Source organism: Gadus macrocephalus, chromosome 6, assembly GCF_031168955.1.
Source record: "Gadus macrocephalus chromosome 6, ASM3116895v1".
Classification (NCBI taxonomy): Eukaryota; Metazoa; Chordata; class Actinopteri; order Gadiformes; family Gadidae; genus Gadus; species Gadus macrocephalus.
In genome coordinates, this window is record NC_082387.1 from 24936913 (window position 1) to 24956624 (window position 19712).

The window sequence follows — 19712 nt, forward strand, 5'->3', positions numbered from 1 at the left end:
GGGGGGCCCTCCCTCACAGCAGAGGGCTCCTCAACGCTGGGCCTTCTCTTTAGTCCTGGGGGGCCCTCCCTCACAGCAGAGGGCTCCTCAACGCTGGGCCTTCTCTTTAGTCCTGGGGGGCCCTCCCTCACAGCAGAGGGCTCCTCAACGCTGGGCCTTCTCTTTAGTCCTGGGGGGCCCTCCCTCAGAGCAGAGGGCTCCTCAACGCTGGGCCTTCTCTTTAGTCCTGGGGGGCCCTCCCTCACAGCAGAGGGCTCCTCAACGCTGGGCCTTCTCTTTAGTCCTGGGGGGCTCTCCCTCACAGCAGAGGGCTCCTCAACGCTGGGCCTTCTCTTTAGTCCTGGGGGGCCCTCCCTCACAGCAGAGGGCTCCTCAACGCTGGGCCTTCTCTTTAGTTCTGGGGGGCTCTCCCTCACAGCAGGGGGCTCCTCAACGCTGGGCCTTCTCTTTAGTCCTGGGGGGCCCTCCCTCACAGCAGAGGGGCTTCAGACCTCTGTTCAGGATGGTGATACCCCAGTAATACCCCCCCCCCCCCCCCCCTACTGATCCTTCAAGGGCCCCTAAATGGGCTCCTAATGGCTGCTGTTGATTCTGCCTTTGCATGGTTTGTTTGATTATTCTCGATAATCGGTTAAATTTGACAACGTTCCTTCCGCTCTGTACTTAAATGAATAGATCAATAAAAGGTTGTTTGTGCCTTAACCAGGAACGACCACTAGAGGGCAGTGTTTCTAGCGTCTTCATTTACACAGAAGGAGTTTCGATTGGGTGTAGGCATGACACGGTTGGCATGGAAACTAAACACCTCGAACGTTGTGAATCATTAATTGGACGAAGACCGCAGGAGGAGGAATGAAGGAAACAATTCAATGAATCCAACTTAGACACGTCTGTAAATAAACAGATGTAGGGAATCAGAGAATTGTTCCTACCCTCCAGCAAGGTGTGTGTCCACTGTGATCTCCTCAGACCGTTGCTATTTCTTCTCTTATCACTGATCACAGTTATGGTTCAGGAGCCCAGACGGTCAATCATTACTTCCAACCCTTTGAGAACCGGTTTAATGCTAAATCTGTGTGTGTGTGTGTGTGTGTGTGTGTGTGTGTGTGTGTGTGTGTGTGTGTGTGTGTGTGTAATAATGGCCTCAGGGTCTTACAGAGCAAAATGTTAGTTGAATAGCAACTAGACTTGAATTAGACTTAGAGGTAATAACTTACTCTAGCGTTGTGACAAATTACTGGTAAGTGTACGTGTGTGTGTGTGTGTGTGTGTGTGTGTGTGTGTGTGTGTGGCATACTCCTAAATATCTAAATTCAATCTTCCTGACGTTTGTACTTTTAAAATTTCATACAAGAGGCAGCACACGTGTTCACAACTAGGATGCCCTGATGAAAGTAAATTACATTTTTAGATACAGTCGTGATGAATGAGTGTGACCTCTTATTTGTCCAGAAGGGTGAGTGTGTGTTAATTGGAAAAGGTTCCCTATGTGTATTGCTCCGTGTTAGTTTTTTTTTTTTTTTTCACTATTTTTTTTAAAACCCTATCATATTATCAAGCAAAATGTGGCATTATTTACTAATAAAACGAGAATGATCATCGGCTGAACACACAAGAACATTCAGTTGGATCCACTGAGCTGTTTATTACAATTATGCCTCATTAACAAAAACAACAGAAAAATAGTCCCTTACATGTACACAATAAACACAAGGACTAAAACAATAAAAGCAGCAGACATTACAAATCATCAACAGGTGTGCACTCGGGATGGGCAAAATGATTCTTTTCCGGGAACTAGTTCTTTCAGTTCAGTTCACTATAACGATTCGTTTATTTGATTCGGTCGTTTTGATTCGTTCGTTTTGATTCGTTCGTTACGTCAGATTACATCTTAAAATTACATCTTAAAAAAAACTTTTATTTCTAATTGGTCATGGGTCCGGATAGGACCGTCAAGACCGCAGTCCGCCGTTTGGCGATGCCGCTACATAGTATATCGAACGTCCCACCAATATTTATACCACTTGCTTACTCTCTATATTTCATTCATGGTTTTACATTTATAATTTTATTTTACTTTACATTTAATTCTTCATTGTTCAGGCATTACAGAACTTGCATGGTCATAAATAAAAAATACGAACTGCAGTTTAATTTCTTTGTTTGTTCTTAAATTGATGTAGAATGGAGCAAAGACTCCTGGGATTGGGAAATGCGTTTATCCAATAAACAGATGGAGGGTTAGGCAGACAGAGAAAGCGCGCATATTCGACGGTACCGCCTTGTCATTGGTTTACCCAGGTGCCATTCCAACACCATTGCTACCTCTCATTGGCTGCATCTTTCAGCACGTTGTAGACTCAATCAATATAAGTCGCGGGGAGACGGAGCTCTGTTCGTTTGTATATTTTATTTTCGTGACCATATGTTTGGTTCATGTTAAAAAAAAGAATCAAAGAACCAGTTCTTCTTGTTTTGGGGAACCAGTTCTTGTCGTTCACGTTCGGGATTCGTTCGTTGTAACGAATCAGTCGCGACCGACACATCCCTAGTGTGCACATATCTTTAACAACTGAACATCAGTGTTGGGCAAGTTATTTAAAAAAATTAATTAGTTACAGTTACTAGTTACTAGTTACTTTACAAATTCTGAAAGTAACTAGTTACTGTGGAAAGTAACTATTGCGTTACTTTCAAGTACATTTTTTTAAATGATCAAATGTGTCAAATAATTTGGACCCCACGTCCACCCCCACCCCTTTTTAATGGAACTCAAAATACAATTTCATGTTCATGAAAGGGAGCATGGAATGCACGGAAGCATGCAACGTTGAACAATGTTTGAATTACTTGACACCGACGTGGCATAATGTGCATTTCACGATTACACTCGTTCCTTTAATTTCTTGGAGGGAAAAGTAATGTCTATACTATACTTCCTTTTAAAGAAGGCTGTTTTAGGATTATTTGGGCTCACCATTCCTGTTTCACGTTGACACACTTGTGTCGTTGTCTGTCTGACTGAGCGTGCTTTCGAATGTGTTTAAACAACACCCGCCCAACTCTACCTCTGATTGGCTTACCGTGACATGTTACTCTACCTCAGCCAATCGTTATCATTAATGCGATTGTCTCGTACCCACCCTCTAACCAAGGAAGAACAGTAAAGTGATAGAGCGAGATCTAGTGGGTCTGATGAAAAAACTGTTTCAATTATAGTAACGCGCCACATTTTTTGGATGTAACGGTAACAGCGTTATAATGATGGGAAGAGTAATCCATTAGATTGCTCGTTACTGAAAAAGTAACGCTGTTAGTAACGCTGCTATTTATAACGCCGTTATTCCCATCACTGCTGAACATATTCTGCGGCCGTTTGGTTCCAAACAGAACACAAAAAATCAAGACTCAGCTTAAAGTATTTGACAACATGCAACATTATACCATAAACCTCTTGGTTATTACAAATAGTTAAAATCTGCTTTAAATCAGGTTCCTTGTTGGGATTATGACCAAAATTATGATATCAGAGCCCTTAACACCAGAACTGGTGACGTCTGAAAATATACAAACATTTAGCATCAATAGGTATTTTATATACATTTCAAATAATGAATGTGCTTACCTAAATATGGAAGATCTTAAAAGTCTTTTCATGGTTTATCATCCCATACTTTCCAGAAGAGAGAGAGAGGGAAAGAAAAAGAGAGAGAGGGAGACACAGAGACACACAGTGAGAACGAGAATGAAAAGAGAGACAGAGACAGAGACAGAGATTGAAAGAAAAGAGAGAGAGAACAAGAGGGAGCCGAAGATAGATAGAGAGAAACGAAGAGAGACGGACAGCAGGAAAGAGAAAGAAGAGAGAGGGAAAGAGAGGGCTGGAGAGAGAGAAAAAGAGAGAGTGACAGAGACTATAACTGCCAGAGACACTGAGACATCAGTCATCTCGGGCCTCCAAAGCCCCTTCATCAGAACCCACTCATCCTCTAACACAAAAGCAGTTTGTGTGTGTGTGTGTGTGTGTGTGTGTGTGTGTGTGTGTGTGTGCCCGCCCGTATGTATGTTTTTTTTTCTACAACCGACACAGAGACGCTGAGGCACCCTCATCCCTCCAGTGTTTGTGTGTTTATGTGTGTGTGTTTGTATGTGTGTGCAGGGCTCTCAAGTTTGAACTGAGTTCAGAGTGAGATTTTGTCGGCGGGGGGGGGGGGGGGGGGGGAATTAACATGTGACTGCATACAAATGACATGGTGACTAATGTATGATAGTAAGTAGGGATGGGCACGAGTAGTAAATTCCAAACTCGAGTGATCGATTGAATTCCTCGAGGATCAATCGAGTACTCGTTTATCTATTTATTTATTTATTTTTAACCCTAACGCTAACGGCAATATTACCAACCCAACATGTAGCCTAATGCTTATTCTCAATCAGTCAGAGTCAGAGTTATCAGAGACTATTCATTATTTATTAATATAACCTATTATTAATTATTACATTACATATTATTAACGTTCAAAAGTAAACACATCCTTAACAATAACAAATAAATATGCGTCGAACAAAGGCCAGTAACAATCACCGAACAAAGGCCTGTAACGGTTTAAAAAAAAGAACGAAACATTATGCGAAAACCGAAATCAATTCTTTGTGAGAAAAACCAGCATATTGACGTGCTCTGGAGACAGACGAGAGCGCATTCTGTTAACTATCAGTCCCGCAGCAGAGAACACTCGCTCCGCTGGCACGGAGGTGGCGGGGATAACCAGGTGCTGCTTTGCCAGAACGCTCAGTTTTTTGTACCGATCCCCGTTTGACTTCCACCACTCCATGGGGTTTTGATGTGGACGGATGCATGGCTCATTGAAATACGCTTCTAGCTCGTTGACGTCGCTAGTATTTACGTAGTAGTCCTCCCCGAAGAGGGTGTCAAGTGCCTCTGAAGTGCGTTCGACGCTGCAGGCTTGTGCTTCACTACTTTCCCCCATGTCATCTGGGCCTTGCAATGTAACCCCGTCATGCAGTTCCGACAGCTTCTCTTGGGTGCGGAGGCGAAGTGCTGGATCCAAAAACCGAAGGTGTTTGTGTCTCGGGTCAAGCGCAGAAGCAAGGATTGCTGCGCGCACGCGCACGCACACGCGCACACACACACACACACACACACACACACACACACACACACACACACACACACACACACACACACACACACACACACACACACAATTAATAAATGTAAATTTGTTTTAGTGGCAAAAAACATAACTATTTAAAGAGCAAAGCAATATTAATAAACAGCCAGCGGCTTAATTAATTACCTTGGCTGATATTTTCTTCAAGCGGCCTTACACGGGTTCGGAGGGAGCCGGCGACGGTTCTCTTGAAGTCCACTACAAGCTTTGATTCCCCTTCCAATGGCTCAAGATGCTTTTCAAGCAGGCTCTTCGCGACTGGGAGCACCATGGACAGAGACACATGAGTCTCAGTGCAGAGAGCTGCGGTCGCACATTTGAGGGACTTCAGTGATGGCAAGATCTCTTCAACGCTCTTCCACATTTCGTCCTTCAGCTCAAGGGTCCTCGCATCGGCCAGCTTCGTCACCGTCCTGTCCGAAAGCGCTGCGGTCACAGCCCATCTCTGCTCGTGCAGTCGCTCCATCATTTAAAAAATTGAGTTCCATCGTGTCCGGCAGTATTGGATCAATTTGTGTGTTGGGAGGTTTTGTAGCGCTTGCTATATTGTTAAAGCATTAGATGCCACTGTGCGGTGGTGGAAGTGAGAAATCAACTTGCTGCACGCTGCGACCACCCGGTTGATGTTCACATTTTTAAAGCCGTCATTAATTGCTAATTGTAGCGTATGGGCGAAACAGGGAACTGATTCCCACTGGAGCAGCTGCTGGTTTGCCAGGACCATGTTGCGTGCATTGTCATGCACACATTTTATCGTGAACTCCCCACTCCTCAGTGACAGCTCGGAGATGAGCAGCGATGTTCTCTGCTGTGTGTCTCTCATCCGAGCTACGAGTCTCCAGCATCGCTGTCTTCAGGTCCCAGTCATCTCCCACACAGTGACAGGTAACTGTAACGTAGGACTCAGTTGTGAGGGAAGTCCACGCGTCTGTTGTTATTGCAACCTTTTTGGCTGTCACCAGGTCGGCCTTTAACTGCTCCCTTTTCTCCGCGTACATTTTCTCCACTCGAGCAGTGATGGTGCGCCGCGATGGCACCGTGTATTCAGGCTCTATAAAGGCCATGAGATCACGGAACCCCTTCTGATCCACAAAACTCAGAGGCAGCATCTCTTTTGTGATCATTGATGTAATCAGCGTTGTGATTTTCTCTCCCCGGCCGGGATAACAGCTACGTTTTGCAGTGGTGAAAATAGCCGACACACTAGGTTGCTGCGGGTCTGCTTTACCGAACACATCGCCGTGTTTAAGGAGCATATGCTGCCGCATAGTACTTGTTGTACTTTGATAGCTCAATTTGGTTTGACATAATTTACATTCAACCTTATGATCTCCTATTTCAGAAAAAAATGTCCAGACTTCGCTTCGTTTTGTTCTAACCGCCATCTTTTAACGTATTCGTTGTGCGCACGGCACGCACCAGCGGCGCCAAACAGAAAATGTATACATTTTCAGAAAACTTTAACTCGAGTTTGTGTTTCCTCCAATCGAGTTCATTTGTAACGAGTAGTATTCCTCACGCCCATCCCTAATAGTAAGCAATATTGGCCCTTAACACTAATATTCAGAAACAACACTGCCTCAAAAGGCTACTACCCTAAGCAACACCAGTAGAGGCATATACTTTTCCCATTTTAAACGTGCAAAAACATAATCATATATTCATGTAGCATTCAGTCCAATGCTTAAAATACATCTGTGGCATTCAGTAGGCCAATGCTGTGGTAAAGTGTGTAAAGTATGACTAAGTGTTTCTTTCTGTTCAATAGATGGAACTTCATCAATCCCCTGTAGGAGAAATTGGTTAATGTTGTCCCTATAAAACAATAATGGTAAATAAAAATATACAAAACATGACGGTAACTCTAAAGTCAAACCGTCCAATCAGAAGGCTCTACCTAACCACTCCCCCTACTCACTTCCACCAATGCAAAGCGAACAGAACTGAGTAGGGGAGGGCAGAGCCCAACTAGTTTGTCAACGCAAATTCAATGTGAACATGTATGAGGCTTTAATAAAATCCCGGACGATTTTGAAATTCCACCCGGACACATTTTTTTAAAAGTGTGTGTGTGTGTGTGTGTGTGTATGTGTGTGTGTCCGTCTGTATGTTTTTTTTTTCTACAACGGACACAGAGACACTGAGGCACCCCACTGACCCCCCCATACCCTAAACCCAGGGAGGAGGTCCTCCTGGGTGAAGGAGGACCAGAAGGTGTGGAGGTGTGTCAGTGTGTCTGAGGACCCTCCTCCACCTGGGGACACTCTGTAGAAGGACAGAGAGCCAGCAGGCCGGTCCAGATACACTCCTACTCTGGTGGAGCCAGCGGGGGGGAGAGGGAGGGCTGTTCTACTCCTGTTGTACTGGGCAAAGTAATGATCGTCATAACACACAAGACTCCAGGACATGTTGTTCCATCCAAGCCCGCTATCATCACCCCATCCCCTCCTTGGGATTCCTCTGTATGTCACTCCTATATCAACTCGTCCTTTCCTCTCTACCTCCCAGTAACAGCGGCCAGTCAGAGCCTCTCTAACCAACACCTGGTACCAGGAGTAAAATCTCTCTGGGTGATCCGGATACGACTGGTCCTCTTCAACCACCGTCACCATTCTGTTGTCCTCAGACAGAGAGAGGTATCTGTTTGCCGTGTTTAGGTCCAGTGTGAGTTCACAGGCATCTGACGAAGAACAAGACATGATGAGCTGCTGAACCATTCTTCATCGTCATCTGCATCATCATCATCATCATCATTAGTACTGTTCTCCTGCATTCTGCATGATAGGAACTATAGTAGAATTATTTGCTGTTGATTTTCTAAGCAATAATACACATTGTGTTGAAGATAATTAAAGTCAAAGTCGATTGGAAATCCCATGTGTGTGTGAGTGTCTGTCCCAATAAAAACATTGAAACCAGGACAAATGTATAAAGTGCATTTACTCCCTCAATATTACACTATACACATATTATGCATCAAAATGCTCGCCATGATGAGCTTATTACTCACATGAAATATCGAAACAATATTTCTAATATCTTCCAAGATATCAAACTTTTGGATTGCCCAATACACACACATCAACCTTCAAAGTGACACCTGTGTAAACCACAGACTGAACGAGCTGAGCTCACATACAGGCTGGAGATGGAGTGATGAACCATAGAACTGATTCATACATACTATACATACATAGACATGTACTCATGCATACCTACACATACATAAACTAATCGTTTGGGTCACTTGGGTAGGATTCGTACATATACTGTATATCATCACATAGACACAGACAGGCTGGAAATCAACAGTCAAAACTTTTATGTATGTATGTATGTATGTATGTATGTATGTATGTATGTATGTATGCATGTATGTACGCATGTATGTACTGTATGTACATAAACTTAAGAGACACTTACACCTCTGTGGAACTGGTTTCAGCCTCCAAACTCCACCGTGCTCCACACTGGGGGGGAAACAAAGTGAGAGCAGCATGTTGAAACATTCACCTTCATCATCTGCTGTCTTATCACTTTGTACACAACATAAGTTACAGCTGCCTTTTCAAACCACTTCATCTAGCAGCGGCTTGAATCCTTGTAGGAGACTTTGTCCCTGAGTGGTGAGCTGTCCTCTCCATACCTGAGAGTGTCCAGTCTCCAGCGTGGATCCTCCAGTCCAGCAGAGAGCAGCGCAGCTCCAGAGACTCCTGGGTGATTGTAGCTCAGGTCCAGCTCTCGCAGATGGGAGGGGTTGGAGCTCAGAGCTGAGGCCAGAGAAGCACAGCCTTCCTGTGTGACTAGGCAGCAAGACAACCTACACACACACACACACACACACACACACACACACACACACACACACACCATCTAAAGTAACCACATTTATAAAGTGTATTCATTCCATATGGTAAGTAAAAGTAAAAGCTTCATTGATACTTCATTGAGACAAAGCTGTCACCCTGTCCGAGAACAGGAAGAGGAAGTGGGGAGATGACATCATCCCAGACAGCACTTCCTTCACTTGGATATGAAAAAGGATATTGAACAAATGCTCCGTCCTCAATAGCTACAACTCAGATGAGATAATTTCGGTTAGAGTCAGGAGAAGTCAGCTGTGTTTGGTAGGCTAAAACAGTTTCTTCACAGGTTCTTACATTGTGTAGAACCAGGGAGTGTTTTGTCAGCAGGGAAAAAGATTAACAGAAATGCATCGGACATGAGCAGCACTTACTGGAGTCTATAATAACCTGTTTGAAGAAGAGGCTGATAACTGACCTGAGAGTTTCCAGTGTACAGTGTGGACTCCCCAGTCCAGCAGAGAGCAGCTTCACTCCTGAATCCTGCAGATCATTGGTACTCAGGTCCAGCTCTCTCAGACTAGAGGAGTTGGAGCTGAGAACTGAGGCCAGAGCTTCACAGCATCTCTCTGACAGATGACAGCCATTTAACCTACACACCAATAAACAGGAACATGGTAGTTACTGTGATTACATTTCATGAGAATTGTTACCAGTCTCTTTACATAAAATGAAATACTAAATTGTATGAATAACCTGGATCTTTAAATATTAAGAGAAGGATGCCACATAGATGTTAAATTATGGAAAAAAGTTATCTTACTACTATATAATAGCAGGCCTGTCGCACAAGTTACTCGACAAGTTGGTCAACGCGCATGTGCCAAGCAGCCCACACACACACACACACACACACACACACACACACACACACACACACACACACACACACACACACACACACACACACACACACACACACACACACACTAAAGTAACCACATTTATAAAGTGTATTCATTCCATATGGTAAGTAAAAGTAAAAGCTTGATTGATACTTTATGGAGACAAAGCTGTCAGCCTGTCCGAGAAAAGGAAGAGGAAGTGGGGAGATGACATCATCACAGACAGCAGAACTTCCTTCACTTGGATATGAAACAGGATCTTAAACAAAGGCTCCTTCCTCAATAGCTAAAACTCAGATGAGATATTGTTCGGTTAGAGTCAGGAGAAGTCTGCTGTGTTTGGTAGGCTAAAACCGTTTTAATGCATCGGACATGAGCAGCACTTACTGGAGTCTAGAATAATCTGTTTGAAGAAGAGGCTGATAATTGACCTGAGAGTTTCCAGTGTACAGTGTGGACTCCCCAGTCCAGCAGAGAGCAGCTTCACTCCTGAATCCTGCAGATCATTGGTACTCAGCTCCAGCTCTCTCAGACTAGAGGAGTTGGAGCTGAGAACTGAGGCCAGAGCTTCACAGCATCTCTCTGACAGCTTACAGCCATTTAACCTACACACCAATAAACAGGAACATGTTAGGTACTGTGGTTAAATGTTATGAGAATTGCTACCAGTCTTTTTACATACATGAAATAGTAAATTGTATGAATAAGCTGGTTCTTTAAATATTAAGAGATGGATGTCAAATATATGTTTAATTATTAAAAAAGATATCATCATAATAACTAGAGTTTTCGCGCACACGTTGCATGCGCTCAACCTCTAGTTGTAATTAAACCCATCGCAATAATGTGGAAACCCCAGTCAATAATGTAACAAAGTTCTGAGCGCATAACAGAAATGCATCGGACATGCGCAGCACTTACTGGAGTCTATAATAACCTGTTTGAAGAAGAGGCTGATAACTGACCTGAGAGTTTCCAGTGTACAGTGTGGACTCCCCAGTCCAGCAGAGAGCAGCTTCACTGCTGAATCCTGCAGATCATTGGTACTCAGGTCCAGCTCTCTCAGACTAGAGGAGTTGGAGCTGAGAACTGAGGCCAGAGATTCACAGCATCTCTCTGACAGCTTACAGCCATTTAACCTACACACCAATAAACAGGAACTTGTTAGGTACTGTGGTTAAATGTTATGAGAATTGCTACCAGTCTTTTTACATACATGAACTACTAAATTGTATGAATAAGCTGGTTCTTTAAATATTAAGAGATGGATGTCAAATATATGTTTAATTATTAAAAAAGTTATCATCATAATAACTAGAGTTTTCGCGCACACGTTGCATGCGCTCAGCCTCTAGTTGTAATTAAACCCATCGCAATAATGTGGAAACCCCAGTCAATAATGTAACAAAGTTCTGAGTGCATAACAGAAATGCATCGGACATGAGCAGCACTTACTGGAGTCTAGAATAACCTGTTTGAAGAAGAGGCTGATAACTGACCTGAGAATTTCCAGTGTACAGTGTGGACTCCCCAGTCCAGCAGAGAGCAGCTTCACTCCTGAATCCTGCAGATCATTGGTACTCAGGTCCAGCTCTCTCAGACTAGAGGAGTTGGAGCTGAGAACTGAGGCCAGAGCTTCACAGCATCTCTCTGACACCTTGCAGCAATTTAACCTTCACACCAATAAACAGAACATGTTAGGAACTGTGATTAAACTAACATAAATCTTCAACTTATTACATAATGAAGGAATTTTACTAGTTACAATAATATTCACTTAATCATTAGCTGTATAAACGTTAATTATGTATTGGATGTAAATTGTGGAATAAATGTTTAATTGTGTTTTCAAAATATATTCTTAAATGAATACTACTTCTATATTCTAGTATTCTGTGTGTACGGAAATTCCTTATACCTTAATAGTACACCTGCAAGATGTGTTATATATTATTGTATCTTTTAAATTCTACTAGTATGTAGAATATACATACTAGTAGAATACTAGTCTGTTTTGAGTAGAATAGTAATACATGTTGTTATATAATATAATACAATATAAAGCTGTTATGAACCTACAGTGATCTTTTGCATATTATTTTAACCTTATATTCATAATTTATGTATATTGTGTGTATTATAATACATGTTATTAGTGAACCTACAGAGATGTTTTGGAGGCTTTGACTACTGGCAGCAGCCTCAGAAGACCCTCCTCTGAAGCAGAGTATTTTTTCAGGTCAAACACGTCCAGCTCCTCTTCTGATGTCAGTAGGATGAAGACCAGAGCTGACCACTGAGCAGGGGGGAGAGATTGTCTTGAGAGACTTCCTGATGTCAGGTACTGTTGGATCTCCTCCACTAGAGAAAGATCGTTCAGCTCATTTAGACAGTGGAACAGGTTGATGCTTCTCTCTGGAGAGAGATCTCCATTTATCTTCCTCTTGATGTAAGACACTAATGTGATGTAAGTTTCCTTATTCGTCAGTGAGACAGTTCCTGTCTGTCTCAGCAGACCTTTCTTAATCTTAGTGATCAGTGATCTACTTTTTTTCTGTCCCAGCAGACCTCGTAGGACAATCTGATTGGTCTCCACAGAGAGGCCCAGGAGGAAGCGAAGGAACAAGTCCAGGTGTCCGTTCTCACTCTCTAAGGCCTTGTCCACAGCATGCTGGTAGAGGTGGAGTTTATCTTCACAAGAGGTTGGTGCTTCTTCTGAGAGCAGATTGACCCCCTTGTTGATGAAGGACAGAAAGACATAAAGGGCAGCCAGAAACTCCTGGATGCTCAGATGGACAAAGCAAAACACCCTGTCCTGGTACAGCCCACACTCCTCTTTAAAGATCTGGGTGAACACTCCTGTGTACTCTGAAGCTGATTTGATATCGATGCCATACTCTGCCAGGTCTGCCTCGTAGAAGATAAGGTTGCCTTTCTTCAGCTGGTTAAAAGCCAGTTTTCCCAGAGAAACAATGATCTCCCTGCTCTCCAAACTCCAGTGTGAATCTGTTTCAGCTCTCCCATGATACTTCCTGTCCCCCTGCATGGACTGAACCCTCAGGAAGTGGATGTACAACTGAGTCACGGTCTTGGGCATCTCTTCTCCTCTTTTAGATGTTTTGAAGATGTCCTCCATAACTGCAGCAGTGATCCAACAGAAGATTGGGATGTGACACATGATGTAGAGGCTTCTTGATTTCTTGACGTGGGAGATGATTGTGCTGGCCAGCTTCTCCTCTTTGAATTTCTTCCTGAAGTACTCCTCCTTCTGTGGGTCGGTGAAGCCTCTCACCTCCGTCACCATGTCAACACACTCAGCAGGGATCTTATTGGCTGCTGCAGGGCGTGTGGTTATCCAGATGCGAGCGGAGGGAAGCAGGTTGCCCCTGATGAGGTTTGTCAGCAGCACGTCCACTAAGCTCGGCTTTGTGACATCAGTCCAGGTCTGGTTGTTATGGAAGTCCAGAGGAAGTCGACACTCATCCAGACCATCCAAGATGAAGACAACTTGGAACAGGTCAAATCTGCAGATTACTGCTTTGTTGATCTCAATAAAGAAGTGATGAAGAAGTTCCACCAAGCTAAACTCTTTCCCTTTCAGTAAATTCAGCTCTCTGAAAGTTAAGAGAAATGTAAAGTGTATGTCATGGTTGGCTTTGTCTTCAGCCCAGTCCAGAGTGAACTTGTGTGTTAAGACGGTTTTACCAATGCCCGCCACTCCAGTTGTCATAATTGTTCTGATTGGTTGATCTTGATCAGGTAAGGGTTTAAAGATGTCTTCACATTTTATTGGTGTTTCCTCCTTGGCCGGTCTCCTGGAAGCTGTTTCAATCAGTCTGACCTCATGTTCCTTGTTGACCTCTCCACTGCCTCTCTCTGTGATGAAGACCTCTGTGTAGAAGTCATTCAGACCTGTTGGCTGTCCTGCTTTAGCGATTCCCTCAGACACACACTTGAATTTCTTCTTCAAAAGAGACTTAATTTTGTGTTCGCACTCGACAGCAGCAGATCCTAAATGAGAAAACAACAGAAGACATCAGATAGTGGATGGTGACATCAGTGGAAGCATGTCAATATTTCCTGCAAAATTATAAACTTCATAATATTTAGTGGATTCATTACTTGTGGTTCCTGAAGCTGGTCGCGACAAGGACTGGATCATTTATTCCGAATTTTGTTTGTTACTTTCAAAGCAATATGATTGGTCTAAATATAATGATAATAATGATAGTGAATCAGTGGAAAGTGACTTGGCATGCAGATATAACAAGATAGTGCTGCATCTCTTCCATTGAGTTATTCTTCTGTTGATTTGCAATTTAATGTTTAACATTCTTTAACCTGATGGACCCACAATAAACCTACATGTCTGGATCAAACCATTGAACCTGATACAGCACAATAACCCTACAAATCTGGATCAAACCATTTATCCCCCAAGAAAATATATTGAAAAGTTAGAAATGTAGGAATCTCACATTGTGTAATTTAGTCTGAACAGTGCAAATAATGAGTTTCATACTGCTCTTCAAAATCAGAATTTATTCACTGGTTTTAAGATAAGACTATCTTCTGCGCTTTAAAATAACTGTCTCTACTGTCTTCAAAATAAGAGTCTCTTACCGCCCCACAGTGTGTCGACCAGTTCCTCCTGGTTCATCTCCATCAGGCAGAGCTTTGTGATGTCCACCACTCCCTCTGTGGCGCGCCTTCTCTGCTCCTCGTTCTCACCATCCACCTCCTCCTCCTCCTCCCTCTGACTCTCTGAGCATTGTGGGTAATCTGAGAAGAGATCCCTCCAGAGCTTCTTCAGCTCCTTGTCTAGGAAAGCGTGTGCATTCTCCTCAGCCCTCTAGAACAGAACAAACATCAAGGAGAACTTTACTCTGAACTCACTGAGGACATCAGAAGCATCTGTCCTGGATTCACGTACCGCTGGTCTAAAGAGGGATGCCTGGAGACTATTAGCACCACAAGAGATGCTTTCTAATGTTCATGTAGAGCTCAAGTCAAATGTCATGTTGGACATTTACACACCTTGATCAGCTCTGGTTGATGCTGTTGCACAGACTGAGCACTGGTAACCTTTGACCTCTGTTGGGGTTGTCTGGGGAGAGAACACACACAAGAGGGGGGAGAGAGAGAGAGAGAGAGAGAGAGAGAGAGAGAGAGAGAGAGAGAGAGAGAGAGAGAGAGAGAGAGAGAGAGAGAGTATTTTTCCTAACTTGTAAGCAGTGTCGGTGGAGTCTGATAACATTTAACTGGTCTGTTTTCATCGTCTGTTAGAAACTCCTACCTCTCCTCTCTGGAAGGGCGTCCATCTTTAAAGCTAAGAGGATGACGCATAGAGTGGTCACTCTTCATTGAGACACATCTGGGTCCAGGGGAGTCTGCTCTCTGCGGCTGGACTCTTCTAGAAAAAAAGGAACTTCGAATTATGGGCGTTTGATGGATGGTGTATTTTTATAATTTTTATAATCTCTGATCACCTCTTCCGAATAGACTTATTTCCATCTTTAAACTTTAAAGGAAGTTCCATAGAGTGGTCACTCTTCATGGACACACAGCTGGGTCCAGGGGAGTCTGCTCTCTGCTGCTTGGGTCTTCTAGAAAAACAAGAACTTTGGAGTTAAAGACAAGCCCATAGATGTCCGTCATGTATGTTGAGTCACCCGGTCATGAAGAACTATAACACTGATAAATCCTCACCTCTTTTCAATAGACTTATTTCCATCTTTAAACTTTAAAGGAAGTTTCATAGAGTGGTCACTCTTCATGGAGACACAGCTGGGTCCAGGGGAGTCTGCTCTCTCCAGCTGGACTCTTCTAGAAAAATAAAGCTTGGATTTATGGACGTTTGATAGATGGTGTATTTTTATAATCTCTGATAAATCCTCCCATAGTTAACGATTGTGTGTGTGTGTGTGTGTGTGTGTGTGTGTGTGTGTGTGTGTGTGTGTGTGTGTGTGTGTGTGTGTGTGTGTGTGTGTGTGTGTGTGTGTGTGTGTGTGTGTGTGTGTGTGTGTGTGTGTGTGTGAGTACAGGTAGAACAGTAATCCTCTTTTGTTAGTTAATGATTGATTAATGACAGCTCTTACTCGAGGTCCAGGTCTATGTCCCGGATAGACTTATTTCCATCTTTAAACTTTAAAGGAAGTTCCATAGAGTGGTCACTCTTCATGGAGACACAGCTGGGTCCAGGGGAGTCTGCTCTCTCCTGCTGCTCTGGGCTTCAACACAACACACACACAGCTGTTACTCAGACTAATGATGGAGTCATGATATATCACTGCTGAGCTCTGAGATGGTCAACAGTCACAGACAGAGAGATCCTCTTCTTACCTCTTAGCTTTGCTCCGGCGGCCATGTTTCCCAGACAGAGTGGTTTTAGAGATAGGACCCTCCTCCTCTCTCTCCTCATCCATAGTAGACTAGAGACCTGGACACAAACACAACTACATATTGTTTCTGTGGATTTTATTTCAGTACCAGACAGGAAATTGTAGAGAGGGCAAACAAACATAGTAAGGAGATCTTTTGAAACGTACTATCCACGCTGTCAGAAACAGCTCAGATCAAACCAGGACACAGACCTGGACCTTGAGTAAGAGCTGTCATTAATCAATCATTAACTAACTAAAGAGGATTACTGTTCTACCTGTACTCACACACACACACACACACACACACACACACACACACACACACACACACACACACACACACACACACACACACACACACACACACACACACACACACACACACACACACACACACACACACACACAATCGTTAACTATGGGAGTATTTTAGGCGTACTTTAGAATATATTAATACATTTAGATTACATCGCCAATAATCTTAAGAAAACAAGACATTAAGCAAACTGTACCTTAGCTTCTCTGAGACTTCCAATCCTTCTCCTCCCTGATATACATACACACAATATCATTTTATTTTTCTAGATCTCATGCACACTCTATCATTATCTATGTCTAGATCTCATACACAGTCTATCTCTGTCTATGTCTCGATCTCATATTATCATTATCAGGTAAAATGAATATTTCCCTTTTTACCTTAGCTCCGGCTCCGGTCCGAGGACCCGTTGGTACCGGGCCTTGAATTATTTCCCAGAAAAGGTAAAGATAAAAAATTATCATAAATATTCCATGTTTAGAACCCTACAACACATAGGCTCCATAATTGTATTTGTAGTGGAGAAAATGGAAACATTTTGTGAAATATTGGGATATTTAATTTAGAAAATTAGTTGCCACCTAGTTCATAATATGCAACTTTACTTACTCTTATGAATTGTAGTTTTTAATATTTATTAAATTGTTGAAGGGAGCCTGAGACTCTGGCATTTCATTGCTGTTGCTTTAATTCTTGTGAATACTAGTGATGGACTCAATGCTCGTGTCCTTGATTGAGGGAAAATAATCATAATATGTCCACTTTAAGTACCTTAGGGACTCCAACTCACACCCTTGCCCATGAGTAGGCTTTAAAAGTGCATTGAAAGAGGTTTTTTTTAGATATCTAACTAGAACAAGGTTTAACAAGAGCTAACTAAAGGTCTGTAAATATCTAGATAGGTTTATATAGATACACGTAGTGTATCTACATAATATATCTGTAATTGAGTGAGCACTGTGTGACGGTCCACATTCCCAGTGCAGCACTCGGCGGCTATCTACTGACGTCAGGGTAGCCCGAGTGTTCAGTCCATTTGTAAAAAAACATTGAAGCGGCCTACGTTCATAGCCTCCTCACGCCCCTTCTATGTTTGAGAGAAGAGTCTAGGAGGTTCACATCCCCAGATGTCAACTGAATTCATGACTTTAGGCGGACCCCACGCAGATTCCCACATAAAACCATTGATGCAGTCACAGCCTTAGAGACCCATGTGGGCTGTTTGTATATTTATGGTCTCAGTCTTTGCAATCAATTAGCCCCTGTTCAAAACCATTATTCTCCTGCTTCAATGAACCCGATTAGGAAGGCGTCTACAGCAAAAAAAAATTGGCAACGGACCATGCACAAGCCACAACCGTGTAGCACGTAAGAATTTCATACATGCTCCAAATACACAAGATTTGAGTCGAGGCTCAGATCACACGTGCCTTAGCTTAGGCCATGTGGTAGTATGTGGGTTGGTAGGTAACAGTGTTGGTTTAGTTACTCAAAAACTAACCCAACACTTACTAGTTACTTCTGTAAATTGTAATGAGATTACTTTACTAGTTCCTGCATTTGAAAAGTAACTTCACTACTTCTTTACTTTCCCGTTCCTTAATTTACTCTAGATAGGACAAACATCATAGCCCTATCATCACTTAGTGTTTATTGTATAAATCTATATAAACCATATGAAAGAACAATATCCCTGTCTGCACAAAGAAATGCCTCACTGTAAAATCCACAAACAACATGATAAAGTAGGCTATGGTGAGGTCAATCAGTTGCAACACACAAGTTTGAAAAACACAGGCTTTAGGAAACATGAGAACAAAAATGAAGTGGTCAAGGAAAAATATAAAAAGGTCACTTCATACAATTAAAACAGAAATGCACTTAAGTGGCGGTCACACATGCTGTTACTTTATGTGGTCCAAAGGCTGAATGAACCTGATCTATTTCGCAAGCTATGACATCAAAAGTGTGTCTTCCTCTCACCCTCTTGCAGGCAAGAGCAGCCTTCTCAAGTTTTAAATTAATGCCGTCTATCCAGTGCACCATCATTCCTAACTTAGGAGTGACGGTGCACTGGATAGACAGCATTACTTTAAAACTTGAGAAAAAAAGATACTTAGGAATCCTAAGTAACTTTTGTTTTTGGCGGACACATGATCCAGGAAGGACTCGAAAATAATTTCAAGCTTCGATTCCATGTCAGTATAACACTTGGAAAATGATTTCCTGTCGGATGTTGGCTTGCGAGTCGCGGGTATTTTATCTAGTATTTTTCTAAATCTGGGCGATTCAATAGTCAACAGGGGAAGCATGTCTTCTACAATGAATCCTGCAACCAGCCTGTCTTTCTCTGTCGCCTGCTTCTGCGCTCCAACACTTGAACACTCCTTCGCACAAGCCGCTACGTCACTCAAATCGATCGCTATGGCAACGTGCAGCACGCATGCACGCACCACAACACATCAGGACTTTACCCGCAGGCAAACACGGCTTGGGTAACGCAGGAGACACGTTACTATAGTCTAGTAAAGTAGAGTAGTTACCGATATATTAAATGTAATGTGTTACTTTACTTCGTTACCAAAAAAGTAATATTGCTACTTAGGGCTGGGCGATATGGACAAAATCTTATATCACGATATGAGTAATTTTATATCACGATATGGATATATATCACGATATGGTATTTTTGAAGTAAATTAAAATAATAAATGGCTTAAAATAACCATACTTCACATTTGATCAGTTTTTTCTTTTATTTTGAACTTGAATTTCCATGCTTACAAAGGAGTAAGTAGCGAACAATCAACAGTCATTAACTGCGCCATGATTCCTGCCTTCCTCACCTCAAATTACGTGCAGGTTACGTTACCTGAAAGCACATTGGCTGGTGAAGTTTCTTCTTCTGGGAATAGTTAAATGTCTTACAGCTAAGCACTCTGCTGCAGGGCCCCGTTGTGGCGCAACTGCAGTTAATTTTTTTTTTTCTCTCTCGGTATAAACGATATGGCCAAATCTCTCCCGGTAGTCACTTTCATATCGTCCACGGTATGATATCGTCATATCGCCCAGCCCTATTGCTACTGTAACGCGTTAATTTGTAA

At 42.7% G+C, this 19712-nt stretch overlaps 2 protein-coding genes across 2 annotated transcripts in view; both read right to left on the reverse strand.

Annotated features, from left to right (window-relative positions):
• LOC132458832 (NACHT, LRR and PYD domains-containing protein 5-like) overlaps window positions 1-19712 on the reverse strand; it is a 172495-nt gene that overhangs the window by 102674 nt on the left and 50109 nt on the right. The window contains exons 7-17 of the mRNA XM_060053142.1: window positions 16005-16136; window positions 15616-15732; window positions 15396-15512; window positions 15203-15319; window positions 14944-15013; window positions 14530-14758; window positions 12072-13917; window positions 11406-11579; window positions 10872-11045; window positions 10338-10511; window positions 9480-9653 (exon numbers count right to left, since the gene is read on the reverse strand). Of these exons, the coding sequence (XP_059909125.1) occupies window positions 9480-9653; window positions 10338-10511; window positions 10872-11045; window positions 11406-11579; window positions 12072-13917; window positions 14530-14758; window positions 14944-15013; window positions 15203-15319; window positions 15396-15512; window positions 15616-15732; window positions 16005-16136 (3324 nt within the window). The remainder of the gene's footprint in view (window positions 1-9479; window positions 9654-10337; window positions 10512-10871; window positions 11046-11405; window positions 11580-12071; window positions 13918-14529; window positions 14759-14943; window positions 15014-15202; window positions 15320-15395; window positions 15513-15615; window positions 15733-16004; window positions 16137-19712) is intronic.
• On the reverse strand, window positions 7002-8593 carry LOC132458917 (stonustoxin subunit alpha-like). The gene has a single exon (XM_060053313.1). It carries the CDS (start codon window positions 7913-7915, stop codon window positions 7319-7321), a length of 597 nt encoding a protein of 198 aa, XP_059909296.1. The 5' UTR covers window positions 7916-8593; the 3' UTR covers window positions 7002-7318.

Bases quoted from the DNA above. Each gene is read 5' to 3' on its own strand.
- LOC132458917 (XM_060053313.1), bottom strand. From the start codon at position 7,915: ATGGTTCAGCAGCTCATCATGTCTTGTTCTTCGTCAGATGCCTGTGAA.